This window comes from Temnothorax nylanderi, unplaced genomic scaffold, assembly GCF_030848795.1.
Source record: "Temnothorax nylanderi isolate EJ_2023f unplaced genomic scaffold, tnyl_v1.0 TNYL_tig0005_pilon, whole genome shotgun sequence".
Lineage (NCBI taxonomy): Eukaryota > Metazoa > Arthropoda > Insecta > Hymenoptera > Formicidae > Temnothorax > Temnothorax nylanderi.
This window is the reverse complement of record NW_027249067.1, coordinates 1,287,402-1,300,022: the sequence shown is the minus strand read 5'-3', so window position 1 is coordinate 1,300,022 and position 12,621 is coordinate 1,287,402. Positions and strand designations below refer to the sequence as shown.

Below are 12,621 nucleotides of genomic sequence, written 5' to 3'. Positions count from 1 at the left end.
TTTTGCTGCAATAGCAAAGTTTAGCAAAACTTTTTGCTATTGCAACAAAAGGTTTTGCTATTATTGCAAAATTAATTAGCTCTCGCAGCAAAAAATGTTAGTTGTCCCATATTTAACAAATAGATTTGCTGTTGCAGCAAAACCTTTTTTTTCCGTGTTCCTTATGCGTTTCTTATTTCATATTAACATTATTGCGATGCCACTTCTCGTATCAAACGCGAAGATGTCAGTTGTCTTATTTTAAGAGCACGAAATACATAATAAAATTTAAACAAAGTAAGCAATTCGTCCAATTACAGCCGAGAATTTTTCTCGATTTAATCTTTATATTTCTTAAGAATTTCTTTAGTTGTCCCGTTTATTGCTTCAATTTTGTCATGTGTCTCCGGTCTAATGAAACAGCGAGACCGAAAACGTACGAAAGAATTTAAGTAATAAACAGTTAGGGAATCGACCAATCGCGATTATTTTCGAGAACGGTAGTTCAAACCAGATGGCGATAGGTAAATCTGGTATATCTTGTTTATTTAGTTGATACACGACATCTTTGCCCTTTAGCAATACTGCTGTAACTATAAATACCATAAGGACACTTATGTAGTATTCAAGTCTTATAAAACGAAGAGTAAGTTTGGAAAATTTTAACGTTCAGGTTGGTTCGTCTACGATTTAAGGTGAGGCAAACAGATATTACTTACCGTCTCCATATAATACATTCGATCAATATGATCAATAAAAATGTGTTATTTGACCCAGGATTACGTTGATCAAATCTTGAGATCTTTGAAAAATACTTTCATCGTACAATTTTTCGTTTGCAATGGATGACTATCATCGTCCGGCGACTAATCATTGTTTGGAATCCAACTCGTCGTCTTGTACGGCACTGACAGCTTCGGAGGCGGTATTCATGTACGAGAATTCGAGCAATGACATACTCGAATGTAAAACGGAGAGTGAGGAGGACGAGAATGAACAGCCGCAGGATAACGACTCGCAAACGTCCACTCCGTCGTGCGTTTCAAAAATGGATTATACACTGCCGAAATATCGCAATAACGTAAGTCCCGCGATCGACAAGATTGTGCGAATGATGAACATGCCGAGCTTGATAACGTCTCAGGACTCGTCCAGCGGCTTGTCGATGAATTGCATTTCCTCGCCCGGTTATTGTTGCGACGGTAACGAGAATTTCGCAGTTCCTGTCATGGCTAAAGAACATTTGGATATATGCTTCTCGAGTCCGAAACCGTTTGTCAGTGCTTATAAAAGAGGCAGCGCGGAGGATCGCGAAGATCCGCAATCGAGGACGATGAAAGTGATCGAGCCCTCGTTGTGTCAGATCGGGCAAGAATCTATGTCGGGTTGGCAAGAAATCGCCGATCCGGATGGCGAGCCAATCGTGGATTCTTCACGTTACGAGGTAAAAAAGATGCCGTCATTAATTATGATCGAAAAAGAAAGCAAATGACAAAATAATAAATATGTATAGGATAAGATCTACGTGTCCGAGGTGCATTTCTTACTGATGGTCTCCAATAGGAATCGGAGGGCTACCTTGCCTGAAGGATCACGAAGGGATTCCAAAGATAGCGCTTTTAGTGAATTTATGGGATCCGATGAAGAGTAACCGGAGGTTTGTCATTGATACACGTGAAACGAGGAATAATGAATCAGCGAAAATCACGAAAATTGCGACTGGCAATAGCGGACGTCGTTATCTCTCATTTTTTTACTTTTATGAATTTAGTTTTTAATTTTGAAAAATGTGTGTTTGATATATAATTATTATAATAATTAATTAATTACTTTTAATCAATCAGATCATTTGATATTAGAGCGCTGCATGTTGGCATATTAATTGTTCAGTTTGAAATAATGTTAAATTTCTTATCATATAACGCGTTATATCATATCAAATTTTATTAAAACTAATAATCGCACAATTAAAGGCCAGATTTTTAGCCAAATGTATAGAAGATGATGTTTTACAGTAATAAATTGATAATATTAAATTTACGAATTTTCTTAATATATTCTAATAACATTATTTCTTTCAAAAAATGATGTTTGAAGAGATATCTTAATATTAAATCATATTAACATTTTAAGATTCTTATTTTATACCTATGATTCGTAAATTAATATCTATTATTTGATGTTAGAATTCCATATATTTATCATGCATATTCGACATTAACATCTATTATAAATAATTAAAATGCTTGGGAGCGTTTTAATTATCGAAATTTTATAACCGATATTTTATTAACATTTTATTAACATTTTATATATTTTGTTTATTGATTCTAAAACACATAACTGAAGTAAGGAAAAGCTTAATGAAATTAGTGAATTAATTTTAAACCTTTGCTTAATATTCCCACTTACACAACGTTATAATTCATATCCGTTTTGAATTTTCGTTGCGCGCTTGTGACTTTATTTATGTTAGCAGTTAGCATTCTGTTGTTTACTAATGTCGCGGCGTTTTTATGGCAACGACGCTCTTTGCTGAGTCGGTACCGAGCCACCGAGCGATAAGGACGCACTGAGGAGACAATAATCTTGTAGTTCTCTCTAAATCAAGTAGTACTTTCGCAGTGGAATCTATTCTGTGCTCCGCGTTTCTATACTACCGCGCAAATTTGACGCAGTTAAACTACAACAAACGCGAAAATCCAACACAAGTTACCTATCAATAAAATCTTTTTGCGAAAGAATATATATGAACCTTGCTCGACGGATTTTCGCGTTCAATATCAAGATAACTGACAAGATAGACAGTCGCGTTTTGTGTCGAGGCGCGTTTCGGGCGCTTCAGGATATGTCGCCATCTCCTGGCACAAGCGGGCGTATCGATTGTATCGATTATGCTGTCCAATTAGGTGGATTTCTGCGATTTCAATGTCGCAACGCGAATGGCCAGCAAGCTCAGCTTTTCGTTCGAGAATCGTCATTTATTCTACTCGCGAAAATCGATTTCTACCAACGCGATACGCGTCTGACAAGAGCTTTCGCTCAGTGTTCAACATGTCCGACGAAGAGCAGGATATTCGTATACCTGATGTAGCAGATGTACACGGTATATATTCGTCTCCTGAGAACGCGTCTCCTGAGAACGCGTTCTTCACCACCGCGAGCGATTCGTTGTTGAACACGTGCCTAACGCCGAGTGAATGTAGCGACATCGTTCAGCAGGAAGCTGAAGAGACGTGCTACTTCACGCCGTCATTCGAGAAGTTCCTACAGTGGAGACAGAAGGACCATCGTTCTTCGATACATAATTCTTCGTTCTGCACGCCCGTGCTGAAGGCCATGCTCGCCAACGAGAGCACGCCGAGAACGTCATCGTGCGACGAGTCGTTGGTCAAGCAAATAGACATGCTCAACTTGTCCTCGCCGGGAACTCCACGCGCGTCTGCGACGCCCACGAAGGCGGACACGACCCTGATGAACCTGGAGAGCATCCCCGAGAGAAGAGAAGACATCCGCGAAGATCCGCCAGCGCGATTTTCGCCCACGAAATACACGAGGACGGATGCGGAGAAGCCGCGGATTGTCGACCGCGACGAAATCTCGGCGGAGGACAAGACGAAGGACGAGTTGACATCCGATTACTCGACCATGGAGTCGATCGTGCCGGACAACGACGGTTCGTCGTCGAAGGTGACGTCCGACAGTTCGATCGATCAGCTTCCGCCGCGAGAGACGAAACAAAGCGACCGCCCGTGCCGAGAGAACGCGATCGTCGGTTTCGCAGAACCGACGACAAAGGGAGCTCGTAATCCTATGAATGCGGAATCGACTCGCATGGCCGATCACTCGGCGACGTCGTGCGGCAAGCCGAGCGTTATTGGGGACGGCGAGGTGTTCGAAACGGACACGTTCGACCATCTATACAGCCGTAACGTCGAATTGGCGCAGAATTACCTAGAGCAAATGATGCCCAAGGAGCAGGAAGGCGGTTGCTTTCTGAGTAATTTATCAAGAAAGATCGTAAACATATCGGCGCTGTGCCGATCGCCTCAACGGTCGAAAAAATCGAAGGAGAGGGATCGGGGCTGCGCGGACGTGAGAGCGAGTTCGCCGGTGCAAGAAAGTGCGATAACGTCAATGGACGTCTCCTTCCTAGAACAGAGCAGCCCGATCCTTAAACTGCGCTTCGTGACGTCCAGGAAAAAGAGACAGGTCCAGATACCTCCTGATAGACACAGATCAGGTAACGCGTTTCACCTTGGCGGGAAATGGTCGATCGATGATCGTGGCGTGCCGCGTAGCAATAACAACGATTCCAACCTTGAGTGCCATACGTTTTTGCATCGGCCCGGCCGACCGACGTCGCGAGATATTGTCCGCGGCGGTACCCCCGTTGTCGCCCACCTGTTACCTATTCTCTCGTAAATCGTTATATCGATTCGCGCGAATTGAAATATCTAATTTTTATTTATCACGCGGTTGTTTTAACATGAGCTGACATAGATGAGGCAAGGTACGTTCAAAATAACAGAGAAAAAAAATAAAGAGAAAGAAACGGTGAGGCGAAATGGTAATTTGTAATCGACTTTAGCGAGCGGTTACACCAAAGACATGACTCGAAGTATTTCGCGATTAAAACTTCGTTCAGACGTATTATTATTGTTTTTGAACTCTACATACCGCGAGGCAGTTCAGGATGGACGGAAAATCCGGTTTTTTTCACGTCTATTGTTTTCTCAGCTGCTCCTTTTCTATATACCTCGCCTGCGCAGTGTGTATGCGCGATAGGCGCGATTAATTAATGATTTTACGTTGCGTAATCGTCTTGAACATCATAAACGAATGGTAAACGCATTGCGCAATCATCATCTCGTATAATTACTCGAAATTAAATGCACGAATATATTTTTATCGCATCTCTGGCTCGCTGGATTTCACTCGTGCTTTTCCGCGACATATCGCGAAAACGCGAGTGGAAAGTGGAGCAAATGGAGCATGCACCAGAGAACGTATTTCACACCGCCACGCAGCGAGAAAATGAAAATGCGCGATTCTGGTCCGCTGCGTAATTCTTGGCGAACGTCTCAGGGCCGCGATTTAAAGCGGGAAGACTCGAGACTGTAAATCACGGGTACCTGCGCGGGCACGAAACACGAAGGAAAAACATGAAGGAGATTATGCGTCTTAGCGTTTGCTCCTTCGTGTAACGTGTACATACTCATTAATTCTTACGAAGAGGGGAGTATATAGCGCTTCGTTTTGCGCGCAAAGTCGTTCGATCAATATTTAGGCACGGTGTGTCGCGCCGATTTATCCGACGAATCGCTTTGTAGCGCCGCTTGTATCTCGTAAAAAAGGACACTTAATTGTCACGTGGGACTACGGCGAGCGGCTCCGCTGTAATTAATGCCATTACCATGCAAGATCGGGAGATAATCTGCTGCTCTTATGCAAAGGCTTACGCGACAAAGAGAAATTCACAAAGTGCTTTAAAAAAACACTTTTCAAGCGATATCGCGTAATATTACGCGAGACTCTGTACACTTAACAATTTTTATTAAAAAGCAAAACAGTATTGTAGCTTCAGGATATTTTACTTATTTGTATATTTACATTTTTATGTATACATCCTTCTTATCATAGACCGTTTGTTTTGTCAACAGATGTCCCGTTTCCACCGTCGCACAAAATGACAGTGGCAGAAGTCTTCGACGAACGAACAGGATCTCCACGGCCGGAGGTCCTGAAGCAACACTTTATTCTCGAAGGCAGGATCGACGAGGCCGCGGCTCTTCGTATAATTAACGATGGAGCCGCCCTTCTACGCTCGGAGAAGACTATGATAGACATCGAGGCTCCGGTCACCGGTGAGTCAATTAGTTTTTGTTAAATCTTGTTTTCGTTTCCGGTCAAGCTGGTTGTCGACGGCTCGCTGGGAAAACGATCTCGGCGATATGCGTGTTCGACCGTCGTCGAGCGAGGCTGCCTTGATTAATTGGATGTAAGATATGCGCGCTTTAATTGAAATCGAAAATTCGGTCCGCCGCCCGGTTCCCGGCCGTTCCTTAATCAATTATCCTTGAATTAAGTTCGTCGCGACGGCCTCCTTTGTGGCGTCCGCTGATTGTTCCAGAAGCGCGGAATAGGAGAACGTAATAAATCCCACCCTCGCTCGGCTACATCGGATCGATTCGGTCCTATTTCCTTCTATGCCCCCTTTCACGGCCCCTTCTACCACTCGCTTATCCTTTTACGCACATACCATTGACTGTTATTACTTTCCGCATCGCCGCGATACAAGTTTCATTAGTGGGATTAATAGGCCATGCGCGTTCGTGTTACTTTTTTTTTCGAATAATTTCGTTGGTTCATTACGATGTCGTCTTTAAAATGTCTGGTGTGAAAAGTACTGGTGTTCGACCCGACAGAGAGAAGTTTCGCATAAAATAATATTTTCCGTCTGATTTGCTTTTAATTGACGGGATAATTGTCCCATTACGTTGGAATCCCGATAACCGATCGGAGGGCTGTGAAGTATATATCGGCTCACTCCCTGATCGTTATGAACGTCTTCAATAACAGAGAGATAATTAAATTACAATTAATAACTTAATAGCAATTAATTAATAAGTATAAATACAAATATAAAAGAAATAAATAAGTGATAATTAATTAGAGAGATAATTAAATTAATAAATTAATAACAATTTATTTATTAATTAATACAAATAAGAGAGACAAATAAATAACAATTAATTAAGACTACAGAAACAGCATCGATTTTATTTATTTATTTCGTTTATTTGAGAATACATTTCTTCCGCGGCGAGTATATAACCTTCGATAACATCTATCAAATCAATGTGTCGCGTGCACACGCGCTCGTGGCAGCCGCACATGCTGCCGCAGCATATTTTTCGCGCATATGCTCGTCGCAACGCGGAATCGATGGTCAGCGAATCGGCCTTAAATTTATTTCACGTCGATCGAGGCGGCCGGTGGAATCGGTCATCCCTCTATCCGTTCGTTTCGCACGCTTTTTCGCTTCCTTCGGTGCCCGCCGCGCCATTCGTCGTTCGCGCGTCTCATGCATCCTCCCGCGGCATAATTCATCTTTCTACTCCGATCCTGCACAGCCACTCCACCCCGCCGCGCCGCGTCGCGCCGTCTTGCCACTCCTGCCCGCGATGCGGATTCGCATTCGACGACCAGACGCCTGGCGCACCGCAATTTCTCTCTGTCGATCCGTGCTCTTCTTTTTCTCCCCCTTTACACTCTCGTGTGCGACACATGTGCCAAAAGTGAGTCGGAGAAGCGGCTTACGGTATCGACAATTATCTACGAACCAGCGACGAACGGGGAGAGGTATCTATTAGGCACATACTCAGGTCGCTTCGAATTCCCTCGACAATCTCGCGGAATTTATGAAAACTTGGCCGAGAGTCGGTACGGGTCGACGCGACGTTTCGGTCTGCGAAATTCCGTCTGCCTCGAGCTTCGTTAACTCGCTTGATGAACTGCGGCGTATACTGGAAAACGGAGGAGTTTAATCCACGGAGCGAGGAAAGAAAACGCGAAGCGCGCTGACCTATCGGAAAATTAATTAACGGTTACCACGTGCCTTGCATGAAAGATTGATATGCATATTTCCGAAAGTATTTACTAATGAAAAGAGACTGCTCTTATAGAGTCTTTGCGATTATCGTGTTATTTTAAGAAACAGAAACGTACAACTTTTGGGGAATTTTGATTGATACTTTCACGCGGTTTTTTTTTCTCAATTTCTCCGCGAGTGCGCAATTAGTGGACGGATGATTTTTATTAAGTGCGACGCGTCTTGGATTGATGGCGAGGAGGATCAAATTGCGCTTGGATAATTGGGAGAAGGACGGGAGGCATGTTGGAGTCTTCTTTTGAAGCGACCGGATTTCTTTTCGGTCGTACGGCTTCACCACCACGTGACCACGTTTCTTTGATCGACGTATAACCCTCGATTGTTCTCAATCACCGGGCGGCTAAATCCTCACACGAATAAGTTGTTCGCAGAACGAAGTCAGTCAATCGGATGACGGCAATTTACGACCGCTTAGATCTCATTTCCAGTGCGGCTATATATTATCATGTATCAAAAATGCGTATTTTAATTTTTGAATTACTTTGATGCGCCTTTGATGTTATTAATAAATTCAGCCCTTTCAAAATAGAGTATAATTTTAATAGCGATGAGATAAATCACAATTGGAGTTAATACCTTAGCCTTATAATTAATAATAGCATTCTATCGGACCGTTAATTAATCAACGTCCAAGAATAATGTCTTATATTTAAAATGCTGCAATCGCTTATTCTTTTTGTTTTAATTTTTCCTCATTTTCACTCATTACATGCTTCTAATTTAGGATTAAGATCAAATCTCTGATCGCTTTTTTCCTATGACCAATAACTAAATTACTGTAAATATATATCTATCAGTTTTCTGGACAATGAAAAGTAACATCTTATTAGAATTAAATTATTTTCTTTTTAAATCCAGAGAGGTAGTATGCATGCGTAATAAACCGAGATTAGAGCTAACCGGCGTTGTTGAAATTTCCCGTAAAGAATTCCTTTTTCCGGACGGTTCGCGGCCTCCGTAAACGAACTTTGCCGATATTCAAATTAATGATAATGAGTTGCTCGAATGTTAGCCGAATGGGATCTCCGACGGCGATTAGTGCGTTTCTTTGCGTCATGAAGAAACAGCCATTTCCACACGTCCATAGAGCGAAGTGGCTCGTTTCAGTTCTCATGTCCGACTTTGCTCTCATCTCTCGCCAACGTTATATAAGCTGAGTGAGACAGCGTGTTACGATAATCGCTTCGACGTTGCATTAATATTCTTTCGCTTTTCTTCCCGCTTCTGCAATTTTTTTTCGCTCCAGAAACGACTTCTTTCGTTACGCGCGCTCGTAAAGCTTTACTGCTGTCCTCGCGCTCGCGCTTGTGCCTCTGCGAAATGGAAGAAGTAGAAAAAGAAATGAAAGAAGTAGTGATCGGATAGTTATCGTCAACCCTGGAAGTTAATGCTGATCGTTAAGGATTAAGGAAAGAACGTAACAAAGAAAAAAGGAAATATACGATCACTGTAAAATGGCTTTTTTTTAAATACAATTTAACGCGTTTAATCGAACATAATTTAATGTTTATAATGTTTAATTTATATTTATATTGTTAAATGTGTGTGGGCAATGAATACGAGCCTCATCCATCTTTCCCTACTCGAAATTTTGTATATTTTGACATCCTGATAGACATCCTTTAAGACATCGTAGATAAATGAACAACGAACGAGATGTTTTAGATCGCCATAACTATGCACCGCGCAATTTTGCAGCGAGCCCGATTTCAGTTTGCCCGAAACAATTTCTGTTTGTCCGCTAAGCGATCCGGGATCGGTCGGGTATCATTTTGCTTGAAGCTCCACTCGCGGCACTTAAATAAAGGTTTAATTTCGGCAACTCAAACATCGCCGAATCATTCGGTCGCCGCTCGTTTCGGCGCGATTGTAAATTTGCGCTCGATCAGAAATCTAATCCGCTCCGTTTCAGTCGATAGCGGTTTACAGCGATAGCTTCGATAGCGGTCATCTGGAAAGAAAATGAAACACTCGAGTCAAAGGTGCTTGTCGACATCGAGGGAATTAATTTGCAAAATTTTTTTTCTTTTCTTTCTCCATTTTTCCACAACCTCGGGCACGGAAAATCGAGACCGCGGCTCTCGAGACTCTTGAAGGGGAACACAGTTGTTATCTAACGGCGCACTATCTTAATTGTCTTCCTGCCTTGTCGCGGCAAAATTGATACGCAGCCGGAAACATGGTTATGCGAGCGTCGTGTTGACCGAACTCGGGTACCGGGTGTGTGTGTAGGAACATAAATTATTCATACAAGTGCGAACGTGGCGGGGGAGGAGGAGAAGAGAAGCGGCAAGTACAGGATGGAACACAGTGGCAATATTGTTCGGCCTCCATAAAGCATCCTAAAAAGCATTAAATTATCGTTTGTCGTCTGACGGCGTTGCTACATTGATGTTGTCCGTCTAAATATTGAACTTTGTCGATAGCTAGCCGGCGGGACGGGAAGCGGAGAAGTACGCGATATAAATATATATTCAGTACGTCTGATCGCGCGTTGCTTTCAGTTGCGTACAATCAGTTGCGCCTCCGTATCGTTCTAATTGATAAAACACGAAACTTAAATATCACGATCGTATCGGTCTCGCTCGTGGCTTGAGACGTAGACATAAATTTCAAGCACGATGGAAAAATAGCTTCGCCAAATACCGTGACATTCGCATAAACATTTCGCCGGTCGGGAGCTACCGCCGAGTTTCTGAGTGGAAATGGAGTTTTCTTCGCAAAAATGCCCGCGCGCGCGTTCGCGGACCATTAAATTCGGTCTAAACGTACGGACGCACGGAACCCCCGGGGATAATTGCTTACACGTTGATTACACCCTTACACGGAACGGAACGGGCGTGGCGGGCGTTTGCGGGGGCGAAAAATCGAGCAGCTTTTACTTGCTGACGGGGCTCTATCCTCGCGTTCTTTTTGCGCCGGGCGATAATACTCCGGAGTTAATACGAAGGGCGAGAAAGCCTGTGGCGGTCGGATAAAAGCTTCGCGGTTTGACGTTTCAATAATGCGTCCGTCCTCTGGATGAGAGGATTTGCCGGAGAGAGCCATTATAGTAAGCGATGGCTTTCGACTCACCGTCGCGTCGCGAGTTTACGCAACAGCCCCGCGTCGACCGAGTTAGACGACTCGTCGTCGTCCGCGTCGGATCGCGGCGCAAAGCGGTTAAAGCGCAATGGCAAGAGTCTCCGGGACGGCAGCGGTGCGTCGCATAGCGATATATTATTTAGAAAACTCCCGATGGAACGTGGAGAACGCAAAGTTGCGGGACCACTCTCGGAGCATTAATTGAGAGAAAGAGATAGAATAGTGTGTGTATGTTTGTGCATAGTACGTAGGCTTCTATGCTACGTCGACGCGATAAAACACTCGCGCACGAATGTTCTCGTCCGCCGCGCGGAGTCGTTAATTATCTTATTAAATGGTAACGAGATGAAACGCCTGTACGCTCGGTCGATGGCGCCTGTCGGACCGGCAGGAAGTTTCCCCCAATTTTCTCCCTTAACGCGTAACCGAAGTTCTTGCGGAAGCGGCGCCCTTAATACTTGATGCTTTAATGCATACGTAGTGTCTTGTAGTTGATACCACTCGCGCGCGTTGATATCTGCATCGCCGAGTATATACATCGCGTTGAACTTGTTCTATATCGCCGCAGTGCGATGCGAAGTTTGTTCGAATATAGGAGAACAAAAGTATTCTCCATTGTTATACATTTTGCATGGTTTTTTCTTCCTATTTTAAACTTATATACATTTAGAAGAGGATATATGTGTATGTATATATTACATAGAAGTATATGTGTTCGCGCGCGAGTACTCTTGAAAAAAAGATACGGTTGATATGGAATTGATGTAAAAATTGGGAATGTGAAAAATAAAAATAAATTCTAACTGCCATTAGCCGCAAGATTAAAATTGTTATTCAATATCGCGTTTGCGTGTTGTATACGCGACAAGGAAAGCAAAATGCCTCTGTACTTTTGCACACCGAATTGACTTCGTTTGCAATCGAATCGATATGGATAATTCAATAATTATGATTTAACCGAGACGTCCCCCCGGAGATGCGGAAAGGAAGTCGGCGAAAGTGGGCAGATAGCTCGGAATCCATTTCCCAAGCCGGTACTGATCCGAATACAAATTCCGTTTGTGCGGTACGCGAAACGATGTGTTCGTATAAAGTGCCATCCTCGGAGACACAGAATTCTCAAGGAGACGCAATCGATATCGGGATAGGGTCGTAAAAAGGAGGGCGCAAAGCTGGCGACGGTTGCCAGGTTTAACATTTCTTTTCTCTCCACGTGGATTCGAAAGTACGATATTTGATCCTTGACGGCACGATATACACCGGCACGTGTGAACTTTTATGTAGCGATGTATGTGCAATCGGACTCAAATCGATATTCCTCCACCTCTCGATATGTACGATTTTTATAATACAATTGTTACGAGCACAATTTCGTTACAGAATCTGAAGAAAGTATTACGTAATATACAACGAATAATTCGCAGATCATCTGAGCTAATTTGAACTTTAACGCGGAATGAATGTATCATTATACGATTATTGGATATATGGAGGTATATTCTCTTGTTAGGAAAATATTGTCGTTCTCAATATCTAATTACGAATTTTGTCGATAATTACCCGTATTGTCAGTCAACGGATATCGACGGGGGATAACGGCCTTAATTATTTATTTAATCCACGGAACCAATTTGCTCGATCGGGGGAGTATTCGGCTTTATCCTCACGCCAATTACAAGCTTAACTTGCGCGTCAGTCGAGCGGAGACAAAAGAATGAATTAAATGAGGTAGCGCTTTAACGTGAACGTTTGCCTTCTCTACAATCGGAATTCCGACCGAATGCGTTATAAAGATAACAATTTGTACCTTTGTACATCACCGTGCTGTCTTGGACTTGTAAGATGAGGGTCGTCAAAGCTAAGATTCACTATCTACAAATGCG

General features: G+C 43.1%; 2 protein-coding genes across 3 annotated transcripts in view; both read left to right on the top strand.

Moving 5' to 3' along the window:
• The window catches only part of LOC139775997 (serine/threonine-protein phosphatase 2B catalytic subunit 2), a 119,056-nt gene that overhangs the window by 33,078 nt on the left and 73,357 nt on the right, over positions 1 to 12,621 (top strand). The window contains exons 1-2 of one of the 2 annotated variants that reach the window (XM_071712389.1): positions 2,986 to 4,222; positions 5,643 to 5,846. In XM_071712389.1, coding sequence (XP_071568490.1) covers positions 3,034 to 4,222; positions 5,643 to 5,846 — 1,393 coding nt within the window. In that variant the 5' untranslated portion in view covers positions 2,986 to 3,033. Of the gene's footprint in view, positions 1 to 2,985; positions 4,223 to 5,642; positions 5,847 to 12,621 lie in introns of those variants that run through there. The other variant, XM_071712393.1, reaches the window with a different exon arrangement.
• On the top strand, positions 20 to 1,958 carry LOC139776053 (uncharacterized). The gene is made up of 3 exons (XM_071712500.1): positions 20 to 674; positions 757 to 1,423; positions 1,493 to 1,958. The coding sequence occupies exons 2-3, from the start codon at positions 821 to 823 to the stop codon at positions 1,628 to 1,630; spliced, it is 741 nt and encodes a 246-aa protein (XP_071568601.1). The 5' UTR covers positions 20 to 674; positions 757 to 820; the 3' UTR covers positions 1,631 to 1,958.